Source organism: Cavia porcellus, unplaced genomic scaffold (genome assembly GCF_034190915.1).
Source record: "Cavia porcellus strain 051 isolate PalLab524CR breed Dunkin Hartley unplaced genomic scaffold, mCavPor4.1 scaffold_2, whole genome shotgun sequence".
NCBI classification, from domain to species: Eukaryota; Metazoa; Chordata; class Mammalia; order Rodentia; family Caviidae; genus Cavia; species Cavia porcellus.
In genome coordinates this window covers 126392003-126411218 of record NW_026947485.1, presented here as the reverse complement: position 1 = coordinate 126411218, position 19216 = coordinate 126392003, and the positions used below count along the sequence as shown (strand labels likewise).

Sequence of the window (19216 nt, the reverse complement as noted above, 5' to 3'; positions counted from 1 at the left end):
AGCAACTACAAAACCTGTGATCCAGGTATTTTTCCCAGGTTCTATTCAGTCTTGTTTTTGTTTTTTATCATTTTGATTAGCGTATATTAATTGAGTGGAATGTTGAATTCCATTGTGACATTTTCATACTTGTACTACATATTTTTATCACATCCATCCCCCTTTTCTTAATCATTTCAACTTACATATACTTCTAAACTATTACAGTCAACTTGCAAAAGAAAACATTCTGTTTCTTGGCAGCCTTTTGTAGACCGTAACCTGTCACTGTCACACACGACACCTGTGAAGTAGTGTCATGAAATCTCAAGTTACCATACAGGAAACTAAGATTATTATGCATCTTTGAAAACTTACAAAGAACTGATATGCACAGTATAGCAATCTAATGAATTACACTGGCCAAGAAGGTTGATAAGAAAGGCATTTAACCCAGAATGGAAGAACGTTGTAACTACTTGTTTCAAATAAAAATCACATTTGAATAAAGTATCATCTATGCTTACTTATAGAATCTTTAATATTATTTTGTTTACATATATGGTATCCAATACAGTGGCCAAAACTAAATTACACATGCATATAATTATGCATTCTTTTGAAGTACATTAACTTTAAAGCTAATTGCTAAGGTTTATTTGTTGACTTGTTATGACTTCTATCAATTCATTAAGCTTATTTAAAACTGTGATCTCGTAAGAACAGGAACTGTAATGTGTATCTGCAACACTGGCTCTAGCACACTTGTAGACTTAGCATAGATGCCTGAGCAATCTTTCCAAATGAAAGAAAGCCCAGTCCCAAGCAAATCCTCCTGAAATGAATTTCTAACTCTAAAATCTCTAAGCTCACACTTACCTCTGGTATACAAGCTCCTGTGAAACCAAACAGCCCATTGGCATTGTCACTCTTTTGTATTATTAACTTTGCAGTAGTATTTTCTTCAGAAATGTGAGCTCCTCCATATACAGAGACTAATTTAAGAAAGAATAATTCTTCTCCTTCCTCTTTGTTGTCATCTCTTGCAGAAACAATAAACGATTTGTTAGTTTCTCCCTGTCTGAACTCCAGATATCCAGAAATGGGGTGTAAATCATTCTTTGCAGGCATAGTATGAAGCTCATAAATTTCTTCAAGGGTCAGTTTCCGGTCATAGGCCCTCACGTCCTGCATCACACCCGTAAATCTGTCGTGGCCATTAATGCCTGCCCCGATTCTCAGGACTCCAGGACCTGAAATTAGATGTGGGTTTAAATGTTACACTATCCATGCATAACCTACCCTAAATACCACCTGTGATTCAGAAAATAGGACTAATTAAATAAGATATGTTTTTAATGTATAATACTTCTGCATATCTACCACATGAATAAATAAAGGTTATATTCTATTATGGCAAAAATAACTAAAGCAGTCACTAGGGTTTATGATATTTTATGCTAAAAATTAGTATCTGCAAATTAAATGATGTCCTTAAAAGGAGTATCTGTCAGTCTGGCAAAGCATCCAACAGAAAAATAACTAACTGTTTACATACATATACCTACATATGTCTGTGGCATGATAGACATTTGGTTACATGTTTCTTCTATAACTTTTTAAATCAAATTGCTCATCTAAAAAAGAATGATTTAGCTCAGTCATAATTTTAAAATGTCAGTCTTATTATTATTTGAGAACTTCACAGCTTGATGTGTTAGAAACACATCCCGAGTTAGAGAATTCAGCAAAAAAAAAAAAAAAAAGTCCCTGTGGGTCAAACACATCTTCATAAATAGAATGAATATAGAAATAGAAGTATTTCTTTCCAAAAATATTATATGCACGTATTAGAGACTTTCTATAATAATAAAATGCAGCCTACCTCTATCACTATAGTTCAATAATAATCATTTTCAGGATTTTATCAGTTCTTACTTCTTCCCTGTTCTTTTTCTAATAACTCAGCTAAGATACTTACATAAGATGAAAGCTTGGTAGTGATTTTGGAAAAAAAAAAAGTACAAGTGATATGTCAGCGGTCTCAGTGACGGCGGTTGGCCACGTTCCTGTCCAGGTGATTCATTTAGAGTAGCCACATATACACTGCACATTATGATCACAACTGCTCCTGGTCTACTATCGAGACCATCTTCCTCACCTTCTTGCGTAGCAACCCAGGGCCCCTGATTCCCCAGAACTCCCATCTGGGTGCAATATCCTATAATGTCTCTCTTGTAGAATTACCCAGCAACTGTGTGAGTCCTGCTAATTCTCAAAAAACTATGTGCCCTGAGTTTGATCAGTCAAGCCTCTATAGCAGTGATGGCAAGCCTTTTAGAGCTTTCAATGATAGAAAAAGCCCGCTGTAGCATACGTGCCTTAGACCTACCATTACTACTATATACTCAGACTATAGATACAATCATGGCCCTTTTAGTTTTATTTCCATGAAGACTAAAAAGGAAAGTAGCTTAGATTCAAGACTTGGATTCTAGCTTGCTTGTCAATGTTGCCTAATTCATTTACCATTTTTGACCTCTGTTTTTTTATCTATTAAATACATAATGAATTATAGTGAAATCCAATTTTGGCAATATGTGGAAACACCTCATAAATGCAAAACACCCTACAAATTAGAAGTGCCCTAAATGCTTTCCTTCTATCACTAATTCTCTAGAATAAACATGATCAATATTTCTCTAACTTCGGTATCAATCGTTTAAGTTACAAGCTAAATCATCCAAAATAAGAACACTATGAAGATATTAATTTATTTACTCATCTGTTAAACAAATAGATCGATTCCATATCTTGGTGTCTTGCTTCCTTTCCTCAACACTAGGACAAAATATCCAACACCCACAACCAGAAGGAGGAGAAATTTATTTTGGCTAACAGTTTGCAGAGGTTTCAGTCCACACTTGGTAGGCTCTGGGGCAGAACAACATGGTGGAAGGACCTTGGCAGAGGACAGCTGATTATTAGTGACCTTTAACACTTTTCCATATTCTTGGTGGCCATTTGTGTAGCCTCCTGAGAAAGATTTCAGATAATCTGTATAACCGCTGAGAAATGTTTCAGATGAGTATTTTTTAATTGGATTATTTTCTGTAGAGTTGAGTTCTACATATTCTGGAAATCAATTCCTTGTTGGATGAATAGTTTGCACAAAGTTTCTCCTGGTTTGTAGGTTGTCTCTTCACTAATTGATTGTTTCCTCCACCGTACAGATGCTTTTTATATGTTACCTGGACTTTTGGTGCTACAAACTTTTTTTTCCCAAAACATTGTCCTGGACATTGTGCCTTATATTTTTCTCAGTACTTTCAAAGTGTCAGATCTTACATTTCACACTTTATCTAGTTTTTTTTAGATATTGAGTGTGGTGAAAGGGATTTAGCTTCTTTCTTCTGCATATGGATATCTAGTATTATCAGCACCATTATTTGAAGACACTTTTCTTTCTTCAATATATGATCTCACAAATTTTTTCTGTGATGAATGTCATCAGTATTGTAATAGGAATCACACTAAATCTGTAGATTCTTTTGGGTGGTATGCATATTTTAACAATATTAATTCTACCAATCCATGAACTTGAGATGTCTACTTTTTTGTGTGTCAATTTTTTGATCAATCAGTTTTGTACTGATTACAGAGATCATTCACACTTCCTTGTTCAAATTTATTCCCAAATATTTTTTTAATTACACCTCTTTGAGTGAGATTGCTTTTTTTCCTCAGCATTTTCATGTTTGAAAAAAAATTCATTTTTGTGTATCCCAAGTATTGAAGAAAGAAAAGGCTACTAATTTTTGTATATTGATTTTATTCATCACTTTTCACAGGTTTTTGCCATTGTTGTGATCACTGGTTTTTTGTTATCTCCTTACTATTTCTTATTTTATTGCTCTGGCCAAGAATTTCATACTATTCTGAATGAGAACGGTAAATGTGAACATTCTTAACTTGCTCCTGGTCTTAGAAAACAAGGGTTTAGCTTATCTGTACCGCATGACATAAGAGATGGGTTGTCACATATTATGTCACTTATTGTGTTGAAACATATTTCTTTTTTGCTTTAATTTTTTTATGAGCACATTCTATGTATCATTGTTGATTTTTGATCATGAAGAGGTACTGAACTTTCTTGGTTTTTCTATTAAGATCATCATATAAATTTTAATCTTTTATTCTGTTGATACTTAGAAGTAAATATAACAGGATGTAAAAGATCTGTACACTGAGAATTATGGTACTCTGGAAAAGGAGATTGAAGTGGATATCTGAAAATGGAAACATATCCTTTGCTCTTGGGCAGCAAGAACCCACATCATGAAAATGGCCATATCCCCAAAACTGCTACACAGATTTAATGCAATCTCAATCAAATTATCACTAGATACCTCACAGAATGTTTTCTACATTCCTAACATTCATTTGGAGCCAGAAAAGACCTAGAATAGCAAAAGCAATTCTGGGCAACAAAAGGAAGGGGGGAGCATCACAATCCCTGACTTGAAATTATACTACAAAGCTATTGTAATAGAAACAGCATGGTACTGGGAAAAAAAACAGACCTGAGGATAAATATAACAGATTAGGAGATCCAGAAGCAATACCAAACACACTAAGCTACCTCACCTTTGACAGTGGGGCCAAGCAGGTTTGCTAGATGAAAGAGAGTCTCTTTAGTAAATGGTGGTAGAAAAACCAGCTTTCCACATGCTGAAGACTTAAATTAAACCCACATCTCTCACCATGCACTAAATTAAAATTGAAAATGATCAAAGATCTAAATGCTAAAACAGCAAACTAAATCTGCTGAAATAAAAAAAAATAGTTAGGTCTCTAAGACATAGATGTAGGAAGAAATTTCAAGAACAAAACCCAGCTCACACAAGAAATACTAGAAAGAACAACTGAGATTTAATGAAAATCTCAGCTTATTAAAAAGTTTTTGCACAGCAAAAGAAATTACTAATACAGATAAAAGACATCCACAGAGTTGCAAAAATGTTAGCCAGTTGTCCCTTAGGCAAGTAGTAATATCTAGAACACATAAAGAATTGAAAAAAATCAGAATGCCCTCAAAGATCCAATAAAAATGGGCATCAGAGATAAATATACACTTCTCAAATGAAAAAATACAAATGGCAAATGTGATGGATTGACAATTGGTGGTCAATTTTTAATATCAGCTGAACTGAATCAGCATAGTGCTGAATGTGGATGGTACACCTGAAGATCTTTGCCAACATAAAAAGAAATGGAGAGGATGAAGTAGTGTTGTTGGTTCTCCACAGTGTTGGTTCTTCATGGTGTTGATTCTCCTGTTGCCACTAGTTCTCCTGGAGGACCTTGTCGAGCCTCTTTCCTAATATGAACTTAGCTGTTCTCATCAGAGGAACTCGGGACCTTGTTGCTAAGAATGGCTGCAGTGCACTTTGGGGGAGCTCGGGTCTTTACCACTTCCTGGCTCCAGAGGGGAAGAGGCTGTGCTGTTCAGTCTCCAGAAATTTGTCGTGCTGGTTTCCTGATATGAGCTTGACTTTTCTGATCATCATAGGAGCCTGGGGCTACACTGTCACTGTGGATGGCTGTGGTACTTTTTGGAGGAGCTTATTTTGACCACTGCTTCCTGGATCCAGTGCAGAATCCTTAGCCTGCTGACACAGATCCTTCACCCCACTGGCCCAGACTTTCTTCCACTGCTTCCTTTCACAGCTGACCGTTAGGCTTTCCCAGCACAGAGGCGTGGAATAGACTTGCATAAGATATTGCAGTAGGATCTAGGCCTCCAGTTGAACTCATGGGGAGCACTTTCCTGAGCTCTAGGCTTCAGTTGAACTCACCCAGGATGCTGCCATGAAATCCAGGCCCTTGGCTGGATTGTTTGGCTTTCAGTATATGGACAGATTTCCTGCATTATTTCTTTTATATTTAATTCTTTGGGTGAGCATCATAAAATAGTACTATAAATTATGTATCCTGTATATAATTGTTTTCCTTGCAAACCCTGACCACAACAGCAAATAGATGAAAAAATGTTCATGATCCCAAGTCACTAGAGAGATGCAAATTAATGCTGAAGATAGCATCTCACCTTGGAAACAATGGTTATTATAAAAAAATCAACCAATAACAAATACTGGAGGGGTAGGGAAAGGAACATTTCACCCATGGGGTGAGAGTGTAGACTGTGCAACCATTGTGGAAATCAGTATTGAGATTTCTCAAAAAACTTGGACTTCTGGAAGAACATGGCAGATACTTAGCAGCAGCTACGGAGGCTCTCTGAGATACCCACTTAAAATCCAGGAATGGTGCGGTACGAGGAGTCCTAAGCAAGGGGAGATACACTCTGCCGACCCAGGAATGAACTAAGCTAAGAGAAACAAACTGGAAATCCAATCCTGGTGCTATAACAGGAACAGATAAAATCTCAGTTCGGAAGCTAGAACCTGCACCACTGGAAGCCACGATTTGAATTTCCTGCTGCCGCTGCTGTGTCCAAATCTGCAGGGCAGGGAGAGAGACGTGTGAAAGCTCTGAGTGTGGTAATCTGCGAATGGAGTTGAGAGTGGGACTAGCAGGGAGCCCTACATCGACTTTCAGTGAGTGAGCGGAACAGGGACCCTTTCATAGAGTAGGAGGCTCCAGCAAAGTACATACTGGGACCGGGCAGACTTGCCGAAACATGGCACTGCAGTGACCTTAGTCGCATATTCCCCTCTCAAGTGGGATTGATGGGGAGTGCCTGGCCTTCGTGATGTGGCTAAGACCCAGTAGGCTAGCCCAAACGAGGTCCCAGCACCTGGAGGTGCACCCTAGCAGTGAAGCCTTTGGTAGGTTGACCTGGAGGTGCGGGCCCAGCAGAGGCTGCCCAGGTCTCTGTCTCCCTAGTACACTGCAGTGGGCAGGAACACCTAGCTGGCACAATTCAAACAAACTGAAACCAAAAAAGAGAAAAATATTGGGCCTCCTACATTCACTTGTATGGAAGGAACAAAAAGTATGGGAAGAGGAAGCAAAAAGAAAGGGTCCTCAGTCCCCAATCCTGAGAACACTGACCCAGGAAAGGGAAACGCAAAGGAAGACAGAAAACATGCAATATCAGACATGGCTCCAATAGACATAAAGTGATATCTCCAGAGCCACATAGACGAGTTTAAAAATGAAGTATTTAATGAAATAAAGCAAGATACAAGTAGAATAGTTAGAGAAATACTAAACATCGCCCAAGAAAAAACAGATGGTGGAATGGAATAACAGAAAAAAAGGGGAGAATTGTTTGATGGAGAAAATAGAGAAAACATAGCATATGTGAAGCAGGCTCAAAGAGATTACCAGGAAACTAAAACTCTATCGAAAGCTGGCATAACAGCTTGAAAGAAACTAAGGATAGACTATCTGAACTGGAGGGCAGATTTGTAATATGGGAGCATGAAATGAAAAACTTCTTAAAAATAACAAGAAAACAAATAGCAATAATACAAAGGCTAGAAGATGATAAGAGGATTTATAACTTAAGAATAAAGAATATAAAAGAAGAAGTAGGGACACAAATAAATGGACTACAAAAGCTATTCAAAGAAATAATCCAAGAGAATTTCCCTAATTTAGCAAAAGGTAAAGATACTCAGATGTATGAGGCATACAGGACCCCAGCCACCTACAACCCAAACAGAACTACACCCAGGCATATAATAATTAAAATTCCAGAAATCCAATATAAGAACAGAATACTAAAAGCCATCAGAGACAAGAAACAGATCACTTACAAGGGAACACCCATCAGAATTACAGCAGACTTCTCGGCACAAACCATCAAATCACAAAGAGTGTGGGGGGAAATAATTCAAGGTTTGAAAGATAATAACCTCCAGCCAAGATTGATATATCCTGCACAACTGTCCCTAGAAATTGATGGAAAAACAAGGTGCTTCCAGGATAAAGAGGAACTAGGGGAATTTGCAACCACCAATTCAACTCTACAGAGATTACTGCAGGATATTCTAAAAAAGGAAAGTACCAAGACTTCAGAAACAGTGGCAGAGAGGCCACAATGAATGGAGCAGAAAGCGAAATGAAGAAGACAAACTGATAACAAACGACAGAAAAAGAGCTCAACAGAAATGAGGCAGAGAAGATCAGAAGGTAGGAACAGCTATTTTGGAGAAAACAAGACATTATAATAGCTAGTGCTGATTTAGTATCATCTTGCTTTCAAGTCCCATCAAGCTTTTATTCTTCTGTCTCCATCAGTCTTAACAGGTTGTATCTTATTGGATTTTATTAAATGTGATAATATAAGCAAAAACTTTTATAGACAAGGAGATTATACAGAAACCATTGTTCATTTTCTGATAGTTGGTTCTAAATACCCTGTAATACTGTCATTCTCTTAAATGGTTTTACATTGTCTTGATATGTTTCGTGCTACAGTATACGAAGTTATACTCAAGGATTTCAAGGAAAGACACACTATGGTAACTATTTTTATGACAGGATATCTTGTGGTGAAAACTATTTTGCTTAAATGGTTATGCTTTGACCTGCGCTGTTTTTTGTTGTTATGCCTTCTTTTATCTCAGTCTCCTTTTTTTAAATTACTTTATTTTTCTCTTTTTAATTAAGGGAAAAATAAAAAAAATAGCAGGTTACATTATAGTAACCCACTTTGATTTCCTATTAACTTGATTTAAAACCCTGTATAGCCCTCACCATCTTGCTTTGACTGATTTTCCTCTATTCTTCTTTGCTTGATAGTACCAAGTTCGAAAGTATAGGCAACAACTGTAAAGACAATAAGATTCATTATGACACCCATTCTGGTTTACTATTATCTTCTTTTAAAGTTCTGTAATGTCTCCAATGTTTTGGTTTTCTTGGTTTTATTCTTTACTGTTTTGTTCAATTTTATTATAACTGATGATATAGGCAATTCTTTTTAAGATAGCAAGTGCAGTATGGTAACCATTGTTGATCACCTTGTATTTTGTGTTTACATTATCTATTATGTCCATCCTTTTGATTTGACTGACTGTGTTCTGTTATGTCACATTTGGTTTTACTCTCTTCAAAAAAAAGTAAGAACTGTGGGAGTAATAAAACCCAAAATGTGTAATAGTCATTGTACAAAAGAAAGGAAAAGAAAGTGCTCTAAAAAATATAACTGCATATATATTTAAGTGTGTAAGATAGATAACCATATAATTGAGTTTTGTTGGATCATTGAACAAAACTGTTTGCAGTCTCACTTTTTGAAAGTCTACTTCATATGCTTTAATTTTGTATCTTGAACAACTATTTCTAAGATAACAATATGTAATGTATTAACTAGTGATTTCCTATTGTTTTTTCTGAAATTCTGTGTAACTTGTACCCTTTTTCTGTTTTTTTTCCTTTTTCTCCTTAAATAAAAAAAGAAAAAAAAACTAGGATTAGAAGTACCATTTGACCCAGCTATTCTCCTAAGTATCTTCCCACAAGAATTAAAACTTCGTACCACTGTGATATATGTGCACTCATGTTTATAGCAGCATGGTTTCTAATTGTTAAATTTTAAAACAACCCATCAATCAAGGTTTGGATAAAAATATATGATCTCTTTATACAATGGAATATTCCTCAGCTATAAAGAAGGATAAACTTGAGCCATTTCTAGATAAATGGATGCAACTTGACATTACACTCATAAGTGAAATAAACTGGACACACGTGTAAATATCACACCGTTTCTCTGGTGTGAGACACTGAATGTGTAAACAAGGACCAAAGTGTAAAAAAAATATTGTGAAATAGGAAGAAATTCTTTAAAAGAACGAGCTAGGGAGTGGAGTGAAAGGAAAGGCTAAGTGTCCATACTCTTTGATTGAAATAAATGGGACACACGCTTAAATGTCACACTGTTTCTCTGGTGTGAGAAACAGAAAGGGTAAATAAGGACCAAAGTGCATACTGGAAATTAGGAAGAAAATATTCAAATGGAAAGGAGAGCAAGAGATGGGTGATGGGGAAACGAAGGAAAAAGAAAACGAAGAAACAAGGCTTTTGTAAAGAAAGAAGGTAATAGGGGTTGAAGGGAGAAAATGGGATTGAGGGAAACAAGTAACAAAATATATCATGTACAAACTCTCTCTCATCAATGTGACCATCATGTATATCTAAAATGTACCAATAAAATTAATTTTTAAAAAGTGCAGTGAAGTCGGTTTTACTATTTTTATTTTCCAAAATCCCTGCTAAGCTTCTGAAGCACTTTTCTCTCATGTTTTCTGGTTCAATTTCTGCTTCACTAACATATAAACTGTTGAGCTGATCACCAGTCATCCTTTCAGGCATCAGAGAAAGCCACATACATGACCCAGTACCCTGAAGTGGTTGTGGCTCTGGAGTGTCACAAACCACTCCACTCCATCTTCCGCAGGCTGGATGTGGATACCCATATGCTTCTTCGCAGAATCCCAAGACATTGTGTTTTCCACAAGAAATCTCCTGCTCCAAACTGCCCTGTGGATCTGTTTCCCAGGCACACTTAGCTCCCACGTCTCAGCGCAGCCACCACCTCATCCCCACTGTCAGGAAGCTCACACACCCAGACCTCAGGCTCCCTGGGCAGGACAACCAGGCTGCAGCAGCTGATGGGGGAGCCCATGGAGCCTGCTCAGGGCCTCGCTGGGCTCTGAGTTCCCCTTGTGGTAGCCATAGCCAAAGCGCTGGTACAGGACACGCCCTCGGCTGGTGAGGCTCTAGTCCCAAGCCTGGTCCTCATGCTTCACCACGACATAGAACATTCCCTCCCTCCTACTCACTGAGCAGTCTGGTGTTAGATCACAAGGAAACCTTTGCATCAAAACGCAGTCCCGGTATCACGTGAAAACGCTAACCTTACGTCACCAAGCAGACACATCACGGCCTAAGCATCGTGCCAAGAAGCAGGACTTATGTCACCACGCACATTTTACGACACAACGCAAAAACGCAACAAATGACGTAAGCATGACGTCAAAATATAGGCGTGTCCCTCCAGGAGTCTAATCGGCGCCATTTCCGGAAGCCGCAGCTGCAAGCTAGCTAGGGGACTAGGATACTCGCCAAACAGGATTCTATGCTGGCAGGCTGTGGGTATGAGGCCTACAAGGATGCTCTTCCGCCACTTGATGCTTTTCTCTTGCTGTTTTCAGAATTATCTCTTGTTCTTGTACTTTCAACCAAAGACTATGCCTCATAGAGGGGATCCTTGGTCAGATTCGCTAGGCCTCCTTTGAGCCTTTTGAACTTGGTTGTCCGTATCTTTCCTAAGACTTGTAAGGTTTCAACAGTTAAGGGATTGGATGGTATGTCTGTTTCCTTCTCTTCTCTTTCTGGAATATCCATGACACAAAAGTTTGCTCGCTTAATGGCGTCCTTTATTTTTTTTTTTTTTAATCATAGATTGTTCTCAGGCTGCTTGGCTACTTGTTGAATGAAGACCTAGGATGGTTGGGAGACCGGGGGTGGAGGGGGACTCAGCTGCTTCCCAGGGGTCTAATGAGCCAGGCCAGCCAGGAAAGGATACTCATCAGCTTCCTGGGGGTGGGGGTGAGTGGCGCCCCTCATGCTTCTCTGGGTCTGTGGGCTGAGTCACTTAAGCACTTGTGTACATTTTATAATTCATACTACATGTGATTGATAACTTTGAAAATGTTTTTTGTAGCTTTTGTTTCCAAGCTACAAACTGCAAAAGTACTTGGTAGTAAGTCAAACAGAAAGGAAACATCACTATACAAAAATACTGTTTTACCACCACCAAAGGAATCAGAGTTTGAACACTCCCTGTCTTTTCCATTTTCACACTACCAGCATTATCACCACCAAAACAAAGTTAAAAAATACACGTATATCTTCAGGCAGTCAAAAGGTCAATTGCTTAATTCCAATGAATGTTATAGGTAGATTCCTGGTAGCTGAAATTGGCAGGTATGGGCATGGAGGGGCCAAAGAAAAATGCTGCATTAGGCTATAGCTGTATAATTCTGCTCTGTCTTCTTCCCGACTATAAAAGAGAATCAAATCATAAAATGGAGGGTATTGAAGGAATTGATAACACGAATTGTGTGGACACATTCATGTAAGTTTCTAAAACAACGTATGATTCAATTTAAAGCCAAGAGATTATCTTTTTGAAACAGCCCATAGAATTTTCTATCACCAATTTACTTACTGATCCTGTAAAGCCTATCATCACTTTTAGTGGGATTTTTAATCCTACTTCTTTTTCTACTTTTATGCTCTACTTCCACCAATACTGAACAAGTACTCAGACGTAATGCACTGCTTCCCATTTCTAAGCCTTTGTTCATTCCTCTGCCTCTCTGTCATTCTCCATCCTTCTTAATACCCACAGTAGGGAAAACTGTCCCTTCTTCATAATTTTTCTTTGTTCCTACAAAATACTGATCTGCTTGCATATCTCTCTCCTATAGCCTATGTCTGGTCCTTCAGTGACAACAACCAGATTTACTCCTGCCTGATTTATCTCTGCAGTACTTAGTGCAGAATTTATCATGGTTTTGGTAGGCACACAGTTCTGTTAAACTAATACAAAAAACAAAGTTTTTACGTACCTGCTATATTTTTAAAATTCAAAATTTTAATTGAAGATTTTGTAACATGCAAATACCGATGTCCTATTTGTGAAAAGACACTTACCATCAGTTATGGCTTCTCCTTTCAGGCTCTTGATTCCTCTGGGCATTGCATTTCCATCCAGGTAGAATTCAATTATACCATCATCCAGGATAATTAGAAGATGAAGCCAAACACCTTCTTCTAAATATTTCATGACTGTTGTCTTGGCAATGTATGTAGCATTTGATCCCAAAGTTTTATAATGAAGGGAAAGTGCCACATGGGATTCATTAGTTTGAATTTTTACCCCATAGTAGATGCTTCCATTACCATCATCCTTTGCTATGACAAACCCATTTGTTCTACCATTAGGCATTACCCAAGCTGAAAATGTAAAGTTTACAATTGTGTTGTTCCTGGAGGGATGGTATTTTGGATTAACAGTCCCAAATGATCCCTCTAGTCCACTGAAGTACAAAGCATCTGTTCCGCTATGGTGACGTCGCATGTGCGGTTGTAACTGTACAGTGTTGGGGAAATTTCCAACCAGTAGAAAGTCCACTACGGGTGGCAAACCAGCAGGAAATGCACTGGACAGTATTTCCCAGCCTACTCGAACATCACCAAACACGCCCTGCTGCCTCAAAATGGTGAAGTTGGTAATATAAGACATATCATCTTCTGACAGGACATCTTCTGCCACTTCTCTCTCTAAACACTCTGGGTCCAAGATGAAAATCCCAAAGGGATCATCATTGAATGGAATCATCACCGTCACCTGCAGGTTAGTTTCTGCTAGCTGGCCCCCAGGACCTGGGGAGCCACCTATAATTAAAAAAAAAAAAAGAATGAAAAACTAGACTTTGCAGTACTTTCCATCTGAAGTATTTTAAAAAGGAATTTGTTTAGCAGACAAACTTCTAACACTGTCAGTTAAAAACACTATTACCAGAAGGCCTTCATTACATCTTAGACCCATGATATTGAATATCATTGATTCATCATAAGTTTATTAATAATCAGTCAAACCTGAAAATAGTGTACTAACTGGAGAGGTTTACTTTCTGTGCTGCAACCCAAATTGATGGGGGAAACTGTTTGTGTCACAAAGGCCAAACTGTAAGCTATGATGAACATGTATTTCTTAATTTCCATTAGTGTTTTATTGGAAACACTATATTTGGTGTGGAAAAAGTTTACTTACAAGTTTCAGGATGGATGTAAGCCTCTATCCATAAAAACAAACCTAGCTAACACCACAAAATGAACGTTTGGTGTTGAGGGTTCATCTCCATGGCCAAGAGTGTACTTAGCACGCACAAGGCCCTGAATTCTATTCTTAGCACCGAAAGAACATCCTTATCAAGAAGGATACTTTGTTACTTAAAATCATAAAATCAGGATTCACCTATCAACTGAATTTTTTATATAATTGTACTGAAGTATAAAATACAAAATTTTGGTTGTAAATAAGAGATGCAAAACAAAAAACACAGTACCTGAAATGTTTATGAGCTTTAGAACAAAAAATTCATTGAATTCAGGAATACTGTCTGGAAAAGCATGGAGAATGACTGGTTTCATTCCTTCTCCATCCATGAACTGAATGGTCCCTGAGGTTTCGTAGAACTCCTGTCCGGGCTGCAGAGCAGAGTCATTCTGAAACAGCTGCCAGCCCACAGACACATTTCCAAAGCATCCTCGGTGCCTCAAAATCCTATAAAATAAATTTCATAGTTGTTTTTTTGAGCAATGTTTAAATAGTGAATTCAACTTCAATGAGAGCATTCTATATTGTGTTTATCATCTTTAAATGAACTCCTCCTACCAGGAAGAACTTAATGGAGAGGGAAGCATGAGGTGGAGTTTTAAATAACAAAAGCAGTCATAGCAGCCTTAGTCTTCAAATTCCACACTGGAATTCTAAGCTGAACTGAAAAGTAGTTTGATGATAACTAGCAATCGTGTTTCAGAAGCAATATTTAGGGTGAGAATAGTCACACATCTGAGAAACATCTTCATGAAGTCTTTAGAGATAATCCCATTTTCTTGGTCTTAATGAAGATGGAGTGAGGAGGGTGAAAAGAATGATTTCTGCTTATCAGCTAAAGGGTTTTGGTTTCCATAGTTTTTTAGTAGATAAATGGCAGCAGCATAAACAAAATTTAATATTAATTTAGACAGCTAACTTTAAACTCAGTTCCTGGTCAATTTTTTAAAATTTTCAAGTATTATCAGTATTTCTAATTTTTCACATACTTACTTTAATCATCTAATTTTAACTTTCCTTAACCAAATGTACTTACCAAAATGCATTAGTCTTTCCTTCTTCTACAGTCTTGTCTATGGGTTCCAGAGAAAAAATACCATTTGGGTCATCATTAGCTTCAATTATAACTGTAGCTATTCCATACTGATATACTACTGTATCACCTAAATAAAAAAGAGATGTCAAAGTAATAAAAAGTAGCTATCTTATTATTAAGTTAATATTTTTAAACTAATACTTTATAATTATGGGCAAATGTTTCATAAGAATTTCCTTACTGAAGGTCACACAATAAATACAAAATAGTGCTCTATTTCTCTAAAGATATTTATAGGAATATATTTATATATCTTGCATTAGATACAGAAGAAAAGATGACTAAATAACTTGAAATCGTTCCTATTTTGTCTTTTGAGAAAATGTTCAGTTACAGAGGAATTATTTCATTGGAAAAGAAATACGGTATTTTTCTTCACAATGAGAATATTACTTAATATTCTGAATAGCTTAATCTGAAATAAAAAAGTTTCTTCTGACTTTACATTTCTGAGATATATAGTTTTATTTCATTAAAATAATGAAGAATTATCCTATAAGTAAAAATACTCCTGTTCATATCAGTTGGAATCAGTGGTTCCAGTGTATCTTTTATTTATACAGGATCTATGTTTTTTTGAAATTGTGATTTTTTTTTTTGTGGCCATTATTGTGGACAGTCGAATTTTTCCTTACGATAGTTTTTGGTTTTAATCTTGGGGCAGAGTGGTATTTTTAGTTAAATAAACCATGTGAAAAATGAGCAATAGAATGAGGAGAAAGTAAAAGCAGATAGGAAAACACATCACGAGGGAGAAAGAGGTAAGAATAATGATGGGAAATAACAAAACAAAAAATGATATCTCTTTTTGTCTGCCTCTCCTAAATGTCTGCATGAAACACACCAGAAGGCCAGCACTACACGGGGCCTGCTGGGCCGGGCACCTCTGGGAGGGAAGCTTGGAGCAGGACGAGGAGCCACAGCACAGGGGTTTGGCCCAGAGCAGGAAGTTAGAACCCTGCTGGGGAATCACACAACCTCACTGTGAGAAGCCAACAGAGGCAGGGAGAGAGAGGTTAAGTACACAGGAAATTCATCAAACCTATAAATGTATGAAGGATAATGGGAGCTGGATTTACTACTGGAGGAGGGAACGAGGCATGAGGAAAGGGAGGAAACTGAACAGAACCCTGTGTGTGGTGTTCTAATAGCTCACAGAATATGAGAGGTAAGAGTTGCTTGTGTGTACACACATACATACGCATCATCTGTCCCTCATCTCTGTACACCAGCGGACCCTCAGTAACAGTAAGCACACCTAGTACTCAGACCCTAGTTACCGAACTGCATTCTTCACTATGAAAAATCAGGACTCTTTGGAGAAATGGTTGATTTCAGGATTGTATAAAAAGATTGTGTAAAATGCTCAAAGAATAACAGACCTTTCAAAAAGACAAGGGAGTCATCTTACCACTGGTTAAACCTGCAACAGCGTGACCATGAAAATAAATGATAGTAGTAAAAAATACCCCTCTATATGAGGTAGAAATTGTGAGTCCATACTGATAAATGTATATGTGAAAAAAACTGAAAGGTTAATGAGTAACGGGATATTTACATAGATCCAAAATAATCCCCCTACAAATGACCATTTTAAAAATATAGATGAAAAGCCTAGAAGCCATCACTTTAATGGTGATCAAAGTGAGTATCATAATAAAGAGACAAATCAAAATCTTGTTAGGACTGAAGGGATTTAAAAACATGGAATCACTTTTGTTGAATTTATACCAAAGAACCACTCAAGACTGACATGATCAGAGGGATATTACAATGTAATATTATACATGTACCATTATACAAAATACACAAACTACATTTTATATACAAAATACATGGTAATATACAATGTAACAGTATATGAAATACACAAATTTAGGCCTAACTAAATTTATAATATCCCATATTACAATGTAATAGTATACAGTGTAATAATTGTATAATATTATACAATGTATAATTCAGGAAAGGATCAATTTGCCAGAAAGGGCATTATTGGAGAAATTGAATGGGGTTCAGATAACGATCGCATCCACATTAATGACCTGATGGTTACATGGCAGCAATGTGGGAAAATGTCCTTGTCTGTAGGAAATATCCACGTAGGTCTTCAGCAGTGATGGAGCATTGTATCTTTAACTCACTATCAAAAGGTTCAGGAAACAAAGTTCCTTATTCTTAAAAGAAATAAATATCAAAACAGGCTATGTTGCTTCCAATTTACTAAGAAGGGACCAAAACATCTTCAGGGTGCTAACAACGGAGTGCAAACATCCTGCTTTGTTTCTAGCACAGACAAGAAGGGTGAGCACATCCCTCCCCTCTGCAGCTCGCATTCCTGTAAGGCGCTATTGCTTAGAGAACCACAAACAGCCAGGTGGAGTCAGCGGCCTAAAACATGAAGTTTCCTAGCCAAATGACGGGAAGAAAAGGGCTATAGATACTGACCTTTCAAAATGCTGGGTAACTAGGCAAAGCCCAGGCAGGCCTGTTCCCAGGGCCAGTTGATTTTGACTGAAGATTTCGATCCCTAATAGAATAATTTCCTAATTCTCACCCATTGTGAAAAAGGTATAAAATAATACCATAGTGTGTGCATGGTACATTTTCACACTATAGTCTTTATCCCATTCCTCAGGGAAGGGATGGAATACATAACTGTGTTCTTGAACATTTACCCATGACAGTACCGTACTCTCTGGCACAGCTATGGGACAATACTACTTCGTGTCATCTTTGCAAAGCCCTGAAGCAACAGACCTGTCATAACAATCACATGCATTTACCTGTTGAGTTAAACAGGATTATATAGAAGGGCTCTTCTGTTTCTGGGATACCATCTTCATTAACATGCACGGACACACTCTGCTCTCTACTTCCAACGTCAAACACGAGGGTTTCTCCTTCAGTGGGAACGAAGTCGCCCTCTTTTGCAGTGGCCTTCCCATCCAGGGTGGCATACTGGACAGAGCAGGTCACATCCACAGATCCATTTCTGAGGACGGTGAAGTTAGCAGTGTCCCCTTCCTGAACCCGCACTACACGAGGTTCTGCAATACGCAGAGAAGGAACAAGTAAGCTTTGACGACTCCATCTATGAACCCGCAGTCACTCCTGCTGCTTTCTCTGTGCCATCGGAACCAATGCCCGTACACCATCTGTGCCTCCAGTCAGCTCTTTCTCCAGCTATGACGTGAGTCCCCATGCTGACTTCATGAAGCCACTGCCTGCTACATCCAGCTTTCTGGTCAGTCACATACTGTTGAAACCTCTGCACCTGACTGCACAGACCTCATTTGGAAACAGACGTTATAAGTTCCTTTAGAACAGGCTCGCATACCTTATGTTCTATTTTTGTCACAGCACTTGGTAGAAGGCTGAATAACTGACTACTTTGTTAACAACACTTTGTTAACAAAGGCTACTACTTTGTTAAGCAAAGGCTTAAAGGAGAGATCAGGAAAATTCAAGAGATTTAAAAAGTCCAATGCCAGTAAACTGACCTTTATACAAATTACAGAAAACATAAGGATTTAACAAAGAATTAAAAATCAGTTAACTCTCATAAATAAAACTAAAGGTGCCTCCAATGGCAAAAGATAGGTTCTAAAGATAGGCAGAGTGAAAAATGGAGAATTCTTAATTACTGTGTCCATTAAATCTTGGATACTACAGAAAGTAGCCATCCATTAGGTACAACAAGTTGCAAATTGTCTACACTCTGTGTTCACAGTGATGGGTGCAAGAATGTTCATTTTTGCACAAAGGAAAAAGGATATCTCATATAATAACCTGAAAGGACTAACTGAATGCAGCACTTACAGCATTTTCTTTTTGCTTCTGAAGGTCTCTAAATTTTTTTAAATTTCAAACTGATTAGCAATCATCAAATGAACCATGAAATCCTATTTAAATAAGCATTGAAAGCACTTCACTGAAAAGATTCAATTGAAAGCTATTTAAAATACACCTGTTGTTAAAGAAAGAAAGATGTAAACTGAGTCAAAAATGGTAGCCGTCCTACCTGCAAAATAAATAGGGTCATCGTTTCTGCTAATCCTCAGAGTTGCAGTTGTTTTATTTCCCACTTTAGCTCCGCCAGTTGCATTAAGTAGCATAATGGTAAACTCTTCCATTTCCTCTGGAATCTTTGGGAAAACGGTACACATTTTAAGTCCAATCATTAATCCATAGAATTAAATTATCTATTCTTAAACTATTGTGCTAATGTGCACTTCCATGTTTAAGGCAGA

At 37.6% G+C, this 19216-nt stretch overlaps 1 protein-coding gene across 4 annotated transcripts in view; it reads right to left on the bottom strand.

Annotated features, from left to right (window-relative positions):
- Positions 1 to 19216, bottom strand: part of Adgrv1 (adhesion G protein-coupled receptor V1) — a 526418-nt gene that overhangs the window by 417112 nt on the left and 90090 nt on the right. For all 4 annotated transcript variants that reach the window (XM_063245326.1, XM_063245328.1, XM_063245329.1 and 1 more), the window contains 6 exons: positions 18988 to 19111; positions 17750 to 18013; positions 14904 to 15030; positions 14097 to 14314; positions 12679 to 13422; positions 859 to 1232 (listed from right to left, as the gene is read on the bottom strand). In XM_063245326.1, the coding sequence (XP_063101396.1) occupies positions 859 to 1232; positions 12679 to 13422; positions 14097 to 14314; positions 14904 to 15030; positions 17750 to 18013; positions 18988 to 19111 (1851 nt within the window). The remainder of the gene's footprint in view (positions 1 to 858; positions 1233 to 12678; positions 13423 to 14096; positions 14315 to 14903; positions 15031 to 17749; positions 18014 to 18987; positions 19112 to 19216) is intronic.